This window comes from Chiloscyllium plagiosum, unplaced genomic scaffold, assembly GCF_037043375.1.
Source record: "Chiloscyllium plagiosum isolate Xiang-an unplaced genomic scaffold, Cpla_swu_hap1 HiC_scaffold_17, whole genome shotgun sequence".
In the NCBI taxonomy this organism is placed as follows: Eukaryota; Metazoa; Chordata; class Chondrichthyes; order Orectolobiformes; family Hemiscylliidae; genus Chiloscyllium; species Chiloscyllium plagiosum.
Window position 1 is genome coordinate 74,604,132 of NW_028270155.1, and position 19,059 is coordinate 74,623,190.

At 42.3% G+C, this 19,059-nt stretch overlaps 1 protein-coding gene across 1 annotated transcript in view; it reads left to right on the top strand.

Annotated features, from left to right (window-relative positions):
* Nucleotides 1–998: 998 nt before the first annotated feature.
* Nucleotides 999–19,059, top strand: part of LOC122558591 (lysosomal protective protein) — a 49,855-nt gene continuing 31,794 nt past the window's right edge. The window contains exon 1 of the mRNA XM_043707364.2: nucleotides 999–1,198. Coding sequence (XP_043563299.2) covers nucleotides 1,044–1,198 — 155 coding nt within the window. The 5' untranslated portion in view covers nucleotides 999–1,043. The remainder of the gene's footprint in view (nucleotides 1,199–19,059) is intronic.

Sequence of the window (19,059 nt, forward strand, 5' to 3'; positions counted from 1 at the left end):
CACCAGGGACCTGGGTTAAATTCCAGCTTTGGGCTACTGTGTGGAGTTTGCACATTCTCCTTCTGGGTTTCTTCTGGGTGCTCCGGTTTCCTCCCACAGTGCAAAGATGCGCAGATTAGGTGAATTGGCCATGCTAACTTGCCCATAGTGTTCAGGGATGTGTAGGTTAGGTGCATTAGTCAGAGAAAATGTCGAATAATAGGGTAGGCGGGACTGCATGGGTTACTCTTCAGAGGATCAGTGCAGACTTGTTAGGCCAAATGTCCCATTTCCACACTGTAGGGATTCTATGATACAGTGAAAATAAACGCCTGGTTAAACGGTGACCTGTTTCTAATGGAGGTCGATATCAGTACAGCCATTTCAGAGTTCACAGAACCAGTCTTCCAACAAAATCCTCTCTGGATTCCAACCCCTAAGTTTATGCAAGCCGTCTGCTAGATTGAGAACCTATACCGGGGGAGCCTTTACAGATTAAGGACACAACTTCCGTCCCAGTCTCCGATGTTGAAGCAGCTGGTTCAGTTACCAATGGTTGTAGTAAAAGGCTGTCACCTAGCCTGCACATCCCTTTACCCTACTGGGCAATTCAGCACGGCCATCCACCTAACCTGCACATCTTTCAACAGGTGGAGGGAACCTGAGCACCTGGCAGAACCCAGGCAGACATGAAGAGAATGTGCAAACTCCACACAGTCGCCCAGGGCTAGAATCCGTCCCATCCAGCTTTCTCTGACTCATCTACCTCAATCTCCAGCCTATCTCTTTCTCTCTCAATCGTAGCTTTCTCCCTCTTCCTCGTACAGCTCTCGGGTGGTCTCGTTCAAGACCAATCCACGTTCTCTCCCTCCCTCTCTCCCTCTCTGGTCTGGGTTTCCAGTTCCTCTCAGTGGTTCAGGGTGAGCTGAGTTGCTGTCTGTTGTGCTCCGCCTCCGCTTCCGCGAATGTCTCATTCATTATCGATCATGTGATCGTTTCATTCTGAGCTGGTCATATGAGGGGGCCGCCGGAGCATTCCTGTAGTGCTTCCCTCAGCAACAAACATGAGGTGGTGTTTGCTGTTGCTGTGTGTTCGGGGCTGCTTCGGCTCTTACTCCCCAGATGAAGTCCTGAGCTTACCTGGTCTGAGCAGCCGCTTAAACTTCAGGCAGTGGTCCGGGTACCTTCAGGCGTCTCCAGGCAAACATCTCCACTACTGGTAAGTGAGTGTCGCTTCACAGGAGCTGGGATCCTGTTGCAGAGTGAGGCATAACCAGTTTCTGTCAGCCCGGCTCCCCTGGATTTTAGCCAGTAAGGTTTCCAGGTTGGATCCTTGCTCAAGCGGGAAGAAACAGTCCAATATGACGGCGGGTGGAACCTGAACCCAGGCTATCACAAAAACTGAAACCCTTAAACTGGATTGTACACAAACAGTCCCTTATTCACACTGACCACTAATTAAGTGGCCTAATGCTCGGTTCTGTGTGACAGAACAGTTTCAGAGTCAGCAGTAACCCCAAATGAGGAAGTTTTAGGCTGAGGTGATGCTGTAACGTGATTAAAGTGCCTTTAAAAAATCACTGCTTAACTTTAAGGGCTTCCCGTCGAATGGTGGTTTTAAAGGAGCAATCTTCCTTCACGAGGAACCCAGAAGTTTTTTTTTGTGTTTCTCTGGTGGGAGACCGTGTTCTGCGCCAAGTTATGTCCAGTAATTGCTTCCGGAGTTCGCTTTGAAGTGAGAACGAGAGGGGTTGCCCCTCAATTCTTGTCCTGGTGCCTGTTTTATGATGATGCCTGGCCCATCGAGGGAGCGAGAGAGACCTGTTGGAGTTAGTCGGATTCTGATCTCCCAAACCTTCTCTGCCGGGGTCTTATCCTGTTGAAATGTCACATTCTCTCATGGTTAGTTGTCGGCCATCTGGGACACCCAGATGGATTCAGGAAAGTCCTGCTCCCAGCCATGCCAAGATTCTAGGCGGCTGCGTTTTCCAGATGTTATGTTCCTTGACCACTTCTGGGAATGTGTTTGTGACAGTTATACTGGGCCCTTCCTATGACCCAGAAACATATTCTGACTGGTGGTCTAACCTTATTAAAGGTGGGGAAAGCAACAGATACCGTGTGCATGCTAATAGTGGCTTCCTGAATTAGGTTCGCCAAGGATAGTTGGGGAGTAAGAGTCTATCCTGGAAGCATGACAAAAGGTTTAGTCCATTCTATCCCTCGGGGGTTTTAGGGCTATACAGTCAAATGGTGAAATTCTTAATTGACCAGTGAATCAAGAGGTGATAAATGAGAAAGAGTTAAGGCTGCAGTCTGGCCATGAATGTTTCAAGTGGTGGAGTATGATTACATTGAATCTTAGCTCAAGATTCCCGTTTTGATTCCGTGTCCCTTTAATGTGCCAGTTCTATGAAAATCCTTCAATATTGCATTGTGACATTTTCAGTTGACCCCTAGCATTTTTCTTTGGTGATGGTGGTGTGATACTACTATTTGAGTAGAGTGGTGCTTCCTGACAGCACCCACAAATTTCTTAGCTCTCAGGTTAAGGTGATAAATCTTATGAGGAGTCTCCCATAATTGGAAATAATTCCTCCTCTCTACATGCTAGAAATTTTTCCAACATGTTTTTTCAAACCAAATGTTGTAATTTCTCAAAATTGGAATTTAATGTTTTTGCATTTCATGATACATTGTTCGGGAGAATACAGCCCAGTCATACAGCATTTATGACCATGTGGCCCAGGCTTGAGGGGCTAAGGTGGCCATTCCCTGCTCATCACTTTTGTGTGTTCTGGTTTCTGAGAAGCAAGCCTTTCTCATTTGGAGAGGTGGGGAGGGTCTGTTATGTGATTAAACATGACTAAAGTGAGAATTTCACAAGGATCCTCTCCGAATTGCACACTTGACAACCATTCTTTCATCTTGGACTGTGACTGACATGGGGTATCTGACCAGAAAGTTACAACCAAGCCTGGTCCTGCTCCATTCTGGACAGGAATGGGGAGGGAAGGGCAGAGAGACAGTGAGAGTGCCATAATAACTAACTGTATGTGGCTAGTACTGGTAATATAAGTTTACAGTGGGTAATCAGGTTTACAAAACCTCTTACAGGCGTAGGAAAATAGTAGGTCTTTTATCCTCTTGAACCTGCTCTGTTTATTCAGTGAGATCATGGCTAATCTTTGTCTGATAGCCCTTTATATCTTTGGATAACCACAATCTATATTAGTTTATTGATTTAAAATGAACAGATGGCCTAGTGTTTTTGCAAAAGCAGAAATTGTTGGAGAAACTCAGCAGGTCTGGCAGCAAGTGTGGCAAGAAAAGAGTTAATGTTTCGAGACCAGTCCTCCTCTAGAATGGTGGGATAAACTATTACGCAATCCTACCAATTTAATCTAATGTCAACCAGCAACCCTGAAGATTAATTTAGGAAGCGAAATAACAAACTTTGGCAGATTGGGAAAGCAGTTGGCGCTGAGTCAGCAGGCGTGTTTTCTAACTTCACTTCTGACCTGGATCAATTTCTTAGATAATGCTCTCCAGTAATAGATTCCCCAACCAGGGGAAATAGCTGAATCCATTGCTCCTTAATATCCTGAAAAGCTTGATCAAGTCGATGCTAACCTTCTAAATTCCAGGGAATTCAACTTCAGTTTGTAGACCATAAGGCAGAGAAGCAAAAGCGGGCCATTCAGCCCATCAAGTCTGCTCCATTATTCTAATGAATTCATGGTTAATCTGACAACCCTCAACTCATTTTCCCGCCTTTTACACACAACCATTGATTCCCTTTTACTGACTACAAATCTGTCAGCCTCAGCGCTGGATATACTTAATGCGACAACCTCCACTGCCCTCCGTGGTAAAGAATTCCACGATTCTTTACACTGTGAGGGAACAAATTGGGTAATCCCTCCTCATAATTTAACTCTCCATTGACAATGTTCCATGCATACTGATGTCATGAATCAGCTGTAATCTTTTTTGATTCCAAATATTAAAAGAAATAATGTGAAACTATTTAGCACTTTGACAGTCTCAGCACATCCCAAAATCCTTCACAAACAATTAAGTATGTTTTAAGTGGAAACACGATATTTTACCAATAGTATGTAGGTTCCAGGGTCATTCCTTAGAGGTGATGAAAGGCTATAGATAAATGTTATCTCTGCTTCTGAGTATTTTCACCATTTTTATTTTTGTTTCCAGCACCTGTAGTATTTTACTTTGTGAAATTAGTCACCAATATAGTATAGAAAAGTGGCAGACAATTTTCACATGGCAGGCTGATAATGAGCAAATAATCCGTTTTTTACAATGTTGATTGAGGGACACATGGATACTAGGGATAACTCCCCTGCTCTTCAAAATGTACCGTAGGATCTTTTATGTCCATCTTGGGGAACAAAAAGCTCAACAACTTCTAATAACTCTGCACACTCATACCACTACATTTGATTGTCTGCCAAGACTTTCTGCTACAAGATCTGGAGTGAGTCTTGAAGTTGCAACTTTTTGATTTAGACTATTATGACCCACTGAGGCACCGCAACGATTTGAAATGTTCACAAGAATACCTCAGGATTGAGACTTCTGCCAGAATCTGGGCACCAAGGAAGAACATACAGTCCTTGGAGGAAGTACAACTCGGGTTTACGTGAATGATACCTGAACTTCAAGGGTTAAGTTGTACGGAGAGATTACACAAATTTAGGCATGCTTTCTTGAGAATTTGGAAGGTTTAAGGTGACCTGATCAAAGCCTTCAAGATATTAACAGAAAACGATAAGGTAAATGAAGAGAAACTATTTCCATTCTTTGGGAATTCCAGAATGAAGGGGCACAGATTGATCTTTACAATCAGACCATTCAGCAGAGATACTGGGATCACAGTATTGCTGTGATCTGGGAGTGCATCTGTTTCCTATATATTAATGACTTGGAGGAAGAAAGCGAATGTACTGTAGCCAGACTTGCAGACAACACAAATATAGGTGGAAAGGCAGGTTGCGAAAGGGATACAAACAGTTTACAGAGAGATATTGATAGGTTAAGTGAGTGCAGAAAAGTTGGCAACTGAAGTAGAATGTGGAAAAAGGCAAAGTTGTTAATTTTTGGAAGGGAGAACAAAGAACAGAATACTATTTAAATGGAGGAAAACTGCTGACCGCTGCAACACAAAGGGACTTGGAGGTATTTGTACATGAAACACAGAAAGCTAACACACAGGTACAACAGATAATCTGGAAGATGAATGGAATATTGGCCTTTATTTCAAGGATTAGAGAAGTCTTATTGCAACTGTACAGGGTGCTGGTGAGTCCGTACCGAGCAGTTTTGGTCACCTTATTTCAGGAAAGCTATCATTTCAAGGGATGCAGTTCAGAGAAGGTTTACTCAAATGATCCCTGGTCTGGAGAGATTGTCTTATGAGGAAATAGATTGGGACTCGACTCACAGGAGTTTTGAAGAATGAGAGGAGATCTCATGAAACATTGAGGATTCTTAAGCGATTTAACAGGGTAAATGCTGAAAGAATGTTTCCCCTCATGTGAGAGTCCAAGTTGAAACTTTATTGCTGGAACAGCACAGCAGGTCAGGCAGCATCCAGGGAACAGGAGATTCGACGTTTCGGGCACAGGCCCTTCTTCAGGAATGAGCAGAGAGTGTTCAGCAGGAGAAGATAAAAGGTAGGGAGGAGGGACTTGGAGGAGGGGCGTTGGAAAGAGGTCAAGGTGAGGGTGATAGGTCGGAGTAGGATGGAGGCGGAGAGGTCAAGAAGAAGACTGCAGGTCAGGAAGGCGGTGCTGGGCTGGAGGGATCTGGCTGAGACAAGGTGGGGGGAGGGGGGATGAAGAAACTGGTGAAGTCCAAGTTCATCCCCTGCGGTTGGAGGGTTCCCAGTCGGAAGATAAGACGCTCCTCCTCCGACCGTCGGGTTGTTGTGGTTTGGCGGTGGATGAGTCCAATGACCTGCATATCCTCGGTGGAGTGGGAGGGGGAGTTGAAATGCTGTGCTACAGGTTGGTTGGGTTGGTTCGTCCGGGTGGCCCAGAGGTGCTCTCTGAATCGCTCCGCAAGTAGGCGGCCTGTCTCCCCAATATAGAGGAGGCCAGGACCACAGGGCACAGTCTCTGAATAAAGGGGTGCCAATTTAAGACTGAGATGATGAGGAATTTCTTCTCTGAGGGTTGAGAGTCCTTGGAATTCCTTCCCCCAGAGAGCTGTAAGGGCAGGGTCCTTGCCTATATTTAAGGCTGAGATAGATTCTTGGTCGGACGGTCAAGGGTTACAGGGAATGGGGAGGTAACATGGATGTGAGGAATGTTCGATAAACCATGATTCCTCTTGAAAGGCAGGGCAGGCTTGAGGGGCTGAGGAAGCTACTCCTATTCCTATTTCTTATGGTTAGAAAGCACTTCTACCCCTTAAAGGGTGGGATGCAGAATAAATTGCTGATTTTAAATCTGAGGTAAATAATTTTTTTTTTAAAGATATGAGGAATATGGGCCAAAGGCAGGTATATAGAGTTAGGCCACAGATTGATAGGTTCTTTTACTCTTGAGATTCTTACACCCTAGGTGCAACACACCAACTTCTGTGAATAAGCAGCCAAGTTTATTAAGCACAGTACAGTACAAGCCTTCTGGAGGAACCTTTTAACACCCGCATCGCAGAGGTTACAGGGTCGTGCAAAAGCTCTCTCTGAACAAAAGGAAACGTCTTTCTACAAAACTCTCAATATCACAGTTAGTACTGCCCACAAGACAACCCTCAGCCATCCCCTCATTGTATCTTGAGTAGCATGTGACAATGCGGTGACCAGCCCACCTCCAGAAACAATGTAGAAATCATCCCTTAATGGTCAAATCTGTTGCAGATTGTTTTTGTAACTAGCGGGGAGTAGTTAAATTTCCAACTGCAATGTTGTTATTGGTTTCTGGATGAAAATGTTCATCCCTGAATGGTAAGGAAATGGCTGTGTAAACCTCCCACATTCCACCTATAAGACAAAGACACACCACCTCCCCACCCCGGGGCATTCAATTTCGTGCAGGTCAGTAGAGCAAATCAACTCTTTGAGATCACAGCTGATCTTGAGATATTAATGAGTGGGCTGACTGACCGACCACTCCTCCATGTTCCTAATCTGAATGTTGGGTGATATTTAGCAGATGTGCAGAAGGTGCGATAATTAATTACATGTTACTACCAATTTAGTGCTTATATTGCATAAACCAGACACCATGAAGATAAAAAATGTATGAAGCAAAACAACCGACTCTAGCAGATTGAGAAAGCACGGAAACATACACTTCTGTCCAACTCATCTGGGCCGACCATAATCCCAATCTGCCCATTTGCCAGCATTTGGTTCATATCCTTCTAAATCCTCCCTATTCATCCAAATATCTTTTGAATGTAGTAATTGTACTCACCTGTACCACTTCCTCTTGCAGCTTGTTCCATACACGACCACCCTCTGCATGAAAAAGTTACCCCTCAAGTCCCCTTTTAAATCTTTCCCCTCTCACCTTAAACCTATGGTCTCTAGTTTTGAACTCTCCTACCCTAGGAAAACGACCTTGGCTATTTACCTTATCCATGCCCCTTATGATTTTATTAACCTCGATAATGTCATTTCATCATGTGTGTATGTAGTGGTGAAGAAAATAAACTAACTAAAATCAGCAGTCACACAACACCAAGTTCTAGTCCAACAGCTTTATTTGGAAGCACTAGCTTTTGGAGCGCTGCTCCTTCATCAGGTGTTTGTGGCGTATAAGATTGTAGGACACTTAAGATCTTACACGCCACAACCACCTGATGAAGGAGCAGCGCTCCAAAAGCTAGTGCTTCCAAATAAACCTGTTGGACTATAACCCGGTGTTATGCGATTTTCTTTTAACCTTGAGTATCATGAAGTGATTTTGAGCTAGTGAAGTACACTTGAAGAGTCATCGCCTCCAAAAAATTAAAATCAGCAAAACATGAGAGAGAATTGGGGCATAACCAAGTCTTTCCGTTTGTTTTAAGAAACCGAGAAACTGCAGCAAAAACAGACCATGTGTTCCACTCAGTCCATGTTGCTTATTTTCCAAATGAGCACTTTTGTAATCCTATATCCCTTCATTGTTCTCTGCTTCCTCCAGCTACCTGGCCTATATTTAGATGATGCTACAGCCTTGCTTTTATTGTTGACAGTCCAGAATAGCACAGTGCATTGTAACCACTTAGTGGAATATATTGGAATGCTAAAGTGAACAAGCTGTCAATTGTTTTAATTGTAATGCAGTTTCTTTCCGTTCCTTGCATGCAAGAGGAGAACTGGAAATTGGCACCTCGTTTTCAGAAGGTTGTTCCTGGAGTGGGGAAGATAAGATTCTGATGTGAAACCTGAGAGTTTAAATAGCAAAGCTGGAGGTTCCCTGGGCACAGCCCGTGAACAGCAACGAGAGACCAAGCAGCTGAGTCTCTCTGAGCTCAGGTTACAGTCCCCTGGGATCAGTTTGCAAGACCGACAATCCTCCAGCTTCAAGTGGTGCAGGTTCTGAAAGTCAGTCAATCAGAGACTGTCATCAGTGAATCTCAGCCAACTTCGAATGCCTGACATACTGAAGGCAATTTCCTCTTTTGTACAGCCTTCTATGATCCATTACAGGCAAGTTTTAAATAACTGTGAACTATTCTGTAACTTCGACTTGCAGTCTTGAGTGTGGAGCTGGGTTGGAAAGGTGTGGCAAGGAAATGAAACTTTTAAAATTTTATTGGCTGCTAGATTTCATGCACAATTGCGATGGCTCTTCAAGTGTACTTCACGAGCTCAAAATCACTTCACGACACTGAAGGTTGTGAAAGGTATTGTATCGATGCAAGTAACATGAGAAAATTATTCATGGGTTGTGGGCATCACTGGCTTACGTTTACTGTCTCTGAAACCAACACACCATATGCCTTCTTAACAGCCCTAACAACTTTCGAGGGATCTATGGACATGGACCCCAAGATCCCTCTGTTCCTCCACACTGCCAAGAATCCTGCCTTTTTATGCTGTATTCTGCATTCAAATTTGACCTTCCAAAGTGAATCACTTCATACTTTTCCAGGTTGAACTCCATCTGCCACTTCTCAACCCAGTCCTGCATCCTGTCAATATCCTGTTCCAACCTACAACAGCCCCCCACACTACCCACAACTCCACCAACTTCTGTGCCATTGGCAAACTTACTAACCCACCCACCCACCCTTCCACTTCCTCATCCAAATCATTTTTATAAATCACAAAGAGCAGAGGTCCTCTAACAGCACTGGTCACCGAGCTCCAGGCTGGATACTTTCCATCTACCACCACCCCATGAATTCTATGGGCCAGCCAATTAAGAAAGATTCCAGTATGCCCAGAAACCAAGGAAACTATTATTGAATCAGAGACATCGCTCCCTAATTAACATAAATTAAATAATTATAAAGAAAAAGAATACAGATTCTGATAGTAACAAATTTATGACCCAGATGTTTCCATCCTGGCCAAGGATGGGGGCGTTGGGGTTAAGAACATTTGCAGATACCTTAACAAAGTTTCTGTAGGTTTCTTTATTCAAGAACCATTCTTAGAGATAACAAAATTGGCAGTGTCATTCCACTATTTAAGGAAGGTGAAGGAGAGAGACAGAAAGGAAAGTTAGGGGATTATAAACCAGTTAATATAATATCTGTTGTCAGGCAATTACTAGAATTTGTCACTTAAGGACAGGGTGATTAAATAAATATCATGAACAGTTTCAGTTGATCAGTGACAGCCAACATAGATTATGGGGAAGTCATGCCTGATGAATCTGAAATTTTTTGAAGAGTTGAATAAAGTAGTGGATGTGTTTATTAAAATGACTTTTTGAGCTTCCAGAGTACTTGATAAAGTACCTCATAAAAGACTGTTAGTTAAAGTTTAAGCTCTTGAAATTTTGAGATGAATTATTGATCTGTTTAGGAAATTGGCTGAGTGGCAGGTATCTGACAATAGGGATAATGGACAGGTACAATCATTGACAACATATTACTAGCGGTGTCCCAAATTCCTGAAGCTTTAAATATTTACTGGATTTATTAATGATTTAGATGACTGACAGGGAGGCTCATCCAAAATTGCTGATAACAGTAGCTTTGTACCAATAAATACAAGTGTAATATTACAAAGAGCTGGTAGATTCAGAGCATGAGTGAAACTGTAGCAAATGGATTTCATCCACTTTGAGTCTAAATAGGTTATAACAAGTGAATTTTCAAATGGTGTTAAGGGAGAACAGTAAAAGATAAAGTACCTTTAAATTTTATAATTGTTTGAACATTTCCCCTTGCAACTTTTATTCAGTGGTGCACTAAACCTCAATGTTCCCTCCTGTCTCACTCTGCATCTTTACCCTATGCTGCACTAAAGTCTTGAATTCTTGTTTTAGATTTATACACTTTCCCTCACTTGAACAACCCTCACACTTTTAGTTGAGATATAGACCAGTTGAGATATATGCCATTACTGTATGATACTTTTCTGTACCAATTCATGACATTTCAATGATCTATATACGTGGGCCATCAAATCATAAAATCATAGAGATGTACAGCATGAAAACAGACCCTTCGGTCCCACCCGTCCATGCCAACCAGATATCCTAAATTAATCTTGTCCTATTTGCCAGCACTTGGCCCATATTTCTCTAAACCCTTCCTATTCATATATCCATCTGGATGCCTTTTAAATGTTGTAATTGTACCAGCCTCCATCACTTCCTCTGGCAGCTCATTCCATACATGTACCACCGTCTGTATGAAAAAGTTGCCCCTTAGGTCCCTTTTATATCTTTCCCCTCTCACCCTCTAGTTCTGGACTCCCACACCTCAGGGAAAATACCTTGTCTATTTATCCTATCCATGCCCCTCATGATTTTATAAACCTCTATAAAGGTCACCACTCATCCTCTGACGCTCCAGGGAAAACAGCCCCAGTCTATTCAACCTCTCCCTATAGCTCAAACAACCAACCTGGGCATTATCCTTGTAGATCTTTTCTGAACCATTTCAAGAACACCCGTTCACAAACGCCCTTTCAGAAAAGATTGACAAGGATGGTGCTAGGGTTAGAAGGTTTGAGCTATAGGGAGAGGCTGAATAGACTGGGGCTGTTTTCCCTGGAGCGTTGGATGCTGAGAGGTGACCTTATAGAGGCTTATAAAATCATGACGGGCATGGATAGGGTAAATAGACAAGGACTTTTCCCTGGCATGGAGGAGTCCAGAACTAGAAGGTATAGGTTTAGAGTGAGAGGGGAAAGATTTAAAAGGGACCTAAGCGGCAACTTTTTCACACAGAGGGTGGTACATGTATGGAATGAGCTACCAGAGGAAGTGATGGAGGCTGGTACAATTACAACATTTAAAAAGCATCTGGATGGGTATATGGATAGGAAGGGTTTGTAACGATATGGACCAAGTGCTGTCAAATGGGACTAATTCACGTTGGCATGGACGTGTTGGACTGAAGGGTCTGTTTCCATGCTGTACATTTTGATGATACTATGACTTGATGACCCAGTTATACAGATTATTGAAATGTCATGAATTGGTACAGAAAAGTGTCACTGAGTACTGGTCTGTATCTCTACTAAACATGCAAGGATTGTTCAAGGGAGGCGAAATGTATAAATCTAAAGCAGGAATTCAAGACTACAGTGCAGCATAGGGTAAGGGTGCAGAGTGTGACTGGAAGGAACATTGAGGTTTAGTGCACCAGTAGCAAGGGAAATTGTTCAAACAATTATAAAAATTAAAGGTACTTTATCTGAGTGCACTAAGCATTTGTGGGAAGATTAATGGTACAAATTGAGATAAGTGGATTTGATCTAATAGCCATTGCAAAGATATGGTTGCATGGTAAACAAAATTGGGAATTAAATTTCCAACGTACTTTTATGTTTTGAGGAGATGGGGCATCCCTGAAAATTCAGGATGACACGGGGGTCGTAGTGAAAGAAAAGGCCTTGACTCAGTAGGGAATGGGATTGCATGGGGAGAGGTGAGAAGTAACAAGATGAGAAGACATTGTCTGGAGTTGTTTGTCTTTTGCCTAACAGTGGTTATACTATTAGGCAAAGAATTAAGCGAAAAATCAGAACACTTTGTAGCAAAGGCAATGCAGTTTTGTGGGGGATGGCAACCTTCATGAGACTGTACAAGTGAAATGACAAAAGTGTTTTGGAGGCTACTTTTAATGGACTGTATTCAAAAATGCTGTTCCGTGGATTCACCTAGGGAAAAGGCAATTTTAGATTTTCCTTTTGTGTAAAAAGACAAGACAGATTAGTAATATCATTGTGGTGTCTGAAGATTACTTTATAATGTGGCAATTATGCCCATCCTTGGAGCCAACAATAATTACAATCTTGGATGAGACTGTAGGTCTCAAGTAGCACAATCTCTTGTGCGTGTGGTGCAGATTTCAAGCTAGTAGATTTGAGAATTTGTTCTTTCTGTCAGTTGATGTAATTTTCAGAGAACAACAATTGCATATATTTCACCTCCTCACCTGACAACTCACCAGTGTCCAAATTAATTGCTATTCATATCTGAGTTTAGCTAGCATTGTTGGTTTACTCATCAACTGTGACAAGCATCACCGCTGAGCTGCAGAATCATAGAATTTACATGACAATTGGGAAGAATGCTTTTCCCTGAGCGCACTCCAGCTGACATCAGTTAATTCAGCACTCACCAGACATGGAATCTAGGGATTTACCTATCCACTGGTTTATTGCCACATCATATCACACTCTCAGAAATTGGAGTAGCTAAGTATTTTGTAAAGTGCTTTTAGCTGAGATTTAATTTCCAGCACAGATTATAACCACACGTGAGTTGAAACTGAAACATGAACTGGCTTTTCAGCATCTTTTTGATTCTTTATGTAGAAGGGCGGCACGGTGGCACAGTGGTTAGCACTGCTGCCTCACAGCGCCAGAGACCCGGGTTCAATTCCCGCCTCAGGCGACTGACTGTGTGGAGTTTGCACGTTCTCCCCGTGTCTGCGTGGGTTTCCTCCGGGTGCTCCGGTTTCCTCCCACAGTCACAAAGATGTGCAGGGCCAGGTGAATTGGCCATACTAAATTGCCCGTAGTGTTAGGTAAGGGGTAAATGTAGGGGTATGGGTGGGTTTCGCTTCGGCGGGTCGGTGTGGACTTGTTGGGCCGAAGGGCCTGTTTCCACGCTGTAATGTAATCTAATCTAAAAAAGGAGTCTTTCACTTCCTTTGTATACACAACCTCACTCATTCAAGTTCTCTTCCTTACTCTGTCCCTCAATCTCCCCTTCCTCAATGTTTTGCTTTTTTTTCTGTGTCGCCGCATCTGTCCTAAATGGTCTATTTTGTATCCTCATACTGTGACCCCTTCCTATTCCTATCCAGCATCCATCCTGTGTTTACCCTGTCTAGTCCTATTAGAATTTTATGAGAGAATCCCCTCGTTCTTCTAAAATCCATCAAATGCAGCCCAAATTGATCCAGTCCTCCATGAAGGAGATCAGAACTGTTCACAATACTCCGCACATGGCCTCACCAAGGCCCCATCCAATTGCAGCAAGACATTCCTGCTCTTGTACTCTAATCCTCTCACACTAAAGGCCAACATACCATTTGCTGCCTTCACTGTCTGCTGTACCTGCATGCTTGCTTTCAGCAACTGGTATGCAAGGACACCCAGATCTCACTGCACCTCCCCCTTTCCCACATTTGTATCTCATCAGCCATGTATTTTCCCACTCACTCAACTTGTCCAAATCATACTTAACCATCTCTGTGTCCTTCCCCTGGCGTACCGTCTCACCCAGCTCTAAATTGTCTGCCAACTTGAAGATATTATTTGTCTAAATCATTAATATATGATATAAATATCTGGGATTCCAAGCACTGATCCCTGTGGTGCCCTAATAGTCACTGCCTGCCATTTGTTTCCATCTGCCAACCAGTACACTACCCCCAATCCCAGACACTTTAATTTTACATGCTAAGTTTTATTTTAAGACCTTATCAAATGCCTTCTGAAAATCTAAGTAAACCACATCCACTGGATCCCCCTTATCAGCTGTACTAGTTACATCTTTTCAAAATTCCAATAGATTTGTCAAGCATAATTTCCTTTTGGAAATCCATGCTGACTCTGTCCAATCTCTCAGATGGGGATGGAGGCAGTGAAGAATGCAGGGAAAGTAATTTATGTTGTAATGATCATGAGCATAAAAGCCTATTTAACGTGTAAGAGTGGGGTATTTTCCTTCCTTCATTTTGGTTCTAACTTGGAAATGTGACCTCACTACATATGAAGCCAGTTCACACTAAACCCAGTATTAGAACCCTCACTGAATTTTTGTTATGCTATTATCAATGTTGAATTGTGAGCTTGAAATGACTGGTGGACTTTGAGACAGCTTGTGGTAAAGGAAAAGAACAAACTAAACAAGCCTTGCTTATTTCTGAGGCCAGGCCTAGTGGCTAATTGCAGACTAAACTTTGGTGAGAAAGGTTCTAACAGACACAAGGAAGAGCATTGTGTTCAAACAGATAGCTGAATTTGGCCATTAATGTGATCATAACTGGGAATTGGTTCCAGCAAGTCTGGAAGAGACTCTATGTTCAAGCAGATGACAGTTGTTGAATGGTAACTGAGGCCACAAAAGAGTTGATCAATCTATCAGGGCAGAAGCAGAATTAAAGTTGATTTTTGATCTATTTGTTTTGGGGATATAGTTCTGAGCTGCAAATCAGACAGCATGAAAATTTGAAAGCTCTCTACCTAATCTGCTACACAAAGATTCTGGAATCTGCAAGAGTAGAAAACTGAGTTATAAGTTCTGCTGCCTTTGCCTGGGTGAACTGAGAAGATGACCTTGATTAAGGTTTCAGGAAAAACTGCTAAGGACTTCACATTTAAGATTGCAAAACGATGCATGGTGAAATCTGGCCTGTTTTATTACTTATCCTTAACTGTGTGTGTTTGTCTGTCTTTTGTGTAAATGGCAGCTGAAAACAAATGTTTCAGGTTTACAGGACAGGCCTTAATCTGCTTATTGTATTATTTAATTTTATGTCTGATGAAGCAATAGTGCATTTAATAAATGGTAACAGTATGTTCAACTCTTGTGTATAACATAAAACTAGTATCTGGAAATTAAACATTCACAAAGCCTGGAATTGATTATTCAAAAAGAAGGTTAGGGACCACTTATTTGGGAGTCTTCGGTTTAATCTCAGTGTTGTGAATGCAGAAGTAGAAAGGCTGTCTATTTCCATGTCGTAGCACCAGACTCCTTACAATTGCCTTGTATGGCTTTTGTCATCAAGACTTGAGTTTCTAAACTGTTTTTATTTGTTTAATTTTCTGGCTGTGTGAACCTCTGCAGCTCTTCAGGACCTGTGCCTACAGTACCTCAGAAACCATTAGTCATACCATCTATTTCCCCATCAGGAGCCTCCCATTCAGCACTGTAATTAGATTTCCACATGCATATGATTGATGTGTGAAACATTAAACTGTGATTTGGTGAATTGTGAGGTTCAGATCAATCCTTCAAACTTGATGGTATTTGGAGTGAATGTTGAAATGAGACTGCTTTCCTTTTGCTGAGAATGATTTCAGGTATCAGATCCTCTGTATTGCTGTGGACTAATATTATGATAGGATTAGGTCAAAACCCAATTCCACAAGAATGAAAAGTGTTGAGATTTTCATACCGTATTTTCCCTTGGGGCAGTAGTGTAGCTGGCTAGACTACTATTTATGGCTTATCCCTGGCTTCCTGGAGAAGATTGTGAAGGGCTGCCTCTTCTTGCTGCAGTCTGTGATGAGGTGAGGGAGAGAATTCCAGACTTTTGATCTAAAGGACAATGAAGAGACCTGGGGAGACTTACCAGGATGTTGCCCGGGCTGGAGAGTTTCAGTTATGAAGAGGGATTGGACAGACTGGGGGTTGTTTTCCTTAGCCCCCTTCAGCCTTCTCTGCTCTATCACTGAGATGTATTTAAATTTGAGGGGCACAGCTAGAAAGGAATTCTTCCACTTGGTTTACCCCAGTGACCAGGGGGCATAGACTTGAGGTAAGGGGCAGAAGATTTAGAGGGAATATGAGGAAAAATATTTTCACCTTTTTTAGGTGGTGGCAATCTGGAACTCAACTGCTGTAAGGGTGGAGGAGGCAGGAACCCTTATACCATTTAAGAAGTATTTAGATATGCACTGTGATGCCAAAGCAGTCAAGACCATGGGACAAATGTGAGAGGATGGGATTAGAATAGTTACATGTTTTTGACTGGTGCAGATTTAATGGGCTATATAGGGCCTTGATTCTGTGCTGTAGACTTCTATTACTCGAGTTCCATATCCAGTTAATGCAGAATATGGAGGTCTGAGCATTGCTGTTTTTGTTTCTCTCCAGCAGTAGAGGACACAAAGGGGATTACAGTTGAAGTATTCTTAATGAGTTGCTATGGTGCATCATATAGAAACTGCAGCCAAAGTGTGATCATGGAGTTAGATAGGGAACCCTGTGTTTCTCTCCGTTTAAAAAGTGATAACCTTGTACTTGCACCAAAGCTTGATGCAATGGCATTGTGGTGGATTGAGATTGGACATTGGAATTCTATGTTTGTATCATGCTTTGATAACTATGGACAGACAGCATCAAAGTAAACTATGGTGGGTCATTAGAACAACTTGACCTGCTTTTAATATCACTGTGACTGTGGTCAGAAGATAGCAAATATCACGTGAATTATTGTTACTGAGTGTCTGCCAACAACAATGATAAATCTTTTTACTTGTCAGCACTTTGGCCTAGTTAGAATCTCTGAGATGTGATTAATAGAGGTAGAAAAAGGTTAGTCTGTTGAACCTGCTCCACTACAATCATAGCTTCAACTCAATTTTCTTACCCGTTCACCTTATTCCTTGGTTTCCTCTGATCAAAGATCTGTCTACCTGTATTCCAGTTTTCAATGTAGTCAGTGTTGAAGCATCTGTGACCCTCTTTTTTTGGAGTAATAGACATTTGCTAAGATTCACAACTCCTTTGAAGAAATTTATCCTCGTCCCGTCCCGTCCCGTCCCGTCCCGTCCCGTCCCGTCCCGTCCCGTCCCGTCCCGTCCCGTCCCGTCCCGTCCCGTCCCGTCCCCCATTTATCCTGACTTGCCCCCTTTTATCCTAGATTCCTCAACCAGCAGAAACCACCTCTCAGTACCTACCTTGTCTAATTCCATCAGAATCGGACAATATTTCAATGACATTCCCTCTCTATTTATCTCCAGGGAGTGTGGATTCCATTTACTTAGCCTCCCATCACAGGGTGACCCTGTCATCTCAGGAACTGATTTTAGTGAACCTTCACCATGCTGCCTTAAGTGCAAGTCGAGAGTGTGTTGCTGGAAAAGCACAGCAGCTCAGGCAGCATCCGAGGAGCAGGAGAATCAACGTTTTGAGCAAGAGCCCTTCAGGATTCCTGATGAAGAGCAAATGCTCAAAACCTTCATTCTCTGCTCCTCGGATGCTGCCTGACCGGCTGTGCTTTTCCAGCACCCACTCTCGACTCTGATCTCCAGCATCTGCAGTCCTCGCTTTCTTCCTGCCTTAAATATAAGTCTACTCTGGAGATCCAGGGGTATCTCATGTTTAGGAGATCTGTTTAAAGAAGGGGTCCTGATGTCTTTTGAACAGCTGCGTCAGAAATTTGGATTACCTAATGGATACCTCTTTCGATTCTTCCAAATTCGAGACTACATACAGAAGAAGACTACGTTATTAGATAGTCTTTATAAATCAGATAGAGAATGTAGAGTGCTATGGCCATTGGGGGTATCTTCCATCAATACTATTTATCATTTATTACATGATGAGGTATCGGGAGATATGGACAATCTGCTTAAAACATGGGATCAGGATTTGGGACTAGAAATCTCTATAGAAACACGGAATGACATTTGGGAAAACGCCAGAAGAATCACCATCTGCAACAGAACTCAGGCCATTCAGTTGAAGATACTTCATAGGGCCCATATAGCACCGGACCGATTGGCAAAATTTAAGGCAGGAGCATCTCCAATGTGTCCCAAATGTAAAATAGAGGTGAGCACTCTTGTACATTGCTTATGATCTGTCGTAAGATCCATAGATATTGGACTAAAGTAGCAAGCGCTCTGACAGAAATCTTAGGAACGGAAATTAGAGTGGACCCTGTATCTCTCCTTTTGGGCTTTTCGAACTTACCCTCCCTGGAAGAGATTATTTTCTATTCTCTCTTTCTGTGCAAGGCAAAATATTTTGGTAAACTGGGTGGCTGAGGGCCCCCCTGGACTTTCAAATTGGCACAGATTAATTATGGAATGTATTCCCCTTGACTTCCTTACAAATATGGTGCGCCAAAAGACCGCATTATTCCATAAAATATGGCAGCCCTTCTTGAATTATATAAATACAGATATTTCGGCCATCCTAACAAGGGCTTTTATTTAATTGAGATGGTGAACCTGGCTGGTCCGGGGCCCCAGAGGAATCCTGCATGAGTATGAGTTTTGTTACGATTTGATGTTAATATATTCCGAGCATGTATCTCACTACCCAATTTCTGTCGGTTTTTTAAAATCTTATTTGAATAATGTAAGAGACTTAATTATACACTCTGGTTAGTTGTAGGTTAGATTAGTAGTTAGTTAAGTTTTTTTTTTTCTTGTTATTTTTCTTTTGTTAAATTTTGGTTATTATTTATTTAAGATTTAATTGTATATCAATGTTGATACTTGTTTTTTTATATTTTGTAAACTTGTAAAAATATGTTAAATTTTCAATAAAAATATCTATTAAAAAAACAAGTCTAATCTTTCTCAAAATTGTGCACAGTACTCCAAGTGTGGTCTCTCTATGACCCAATTCAGTTGTAGCAAGACTTAATCCTTGAGCACCAACTCCCTTGCAATAAATGCTTGTTGTCTTTTTTGTATTCATGGGATCTGGGCATTGCTGACTGGGACTGCATTTATTG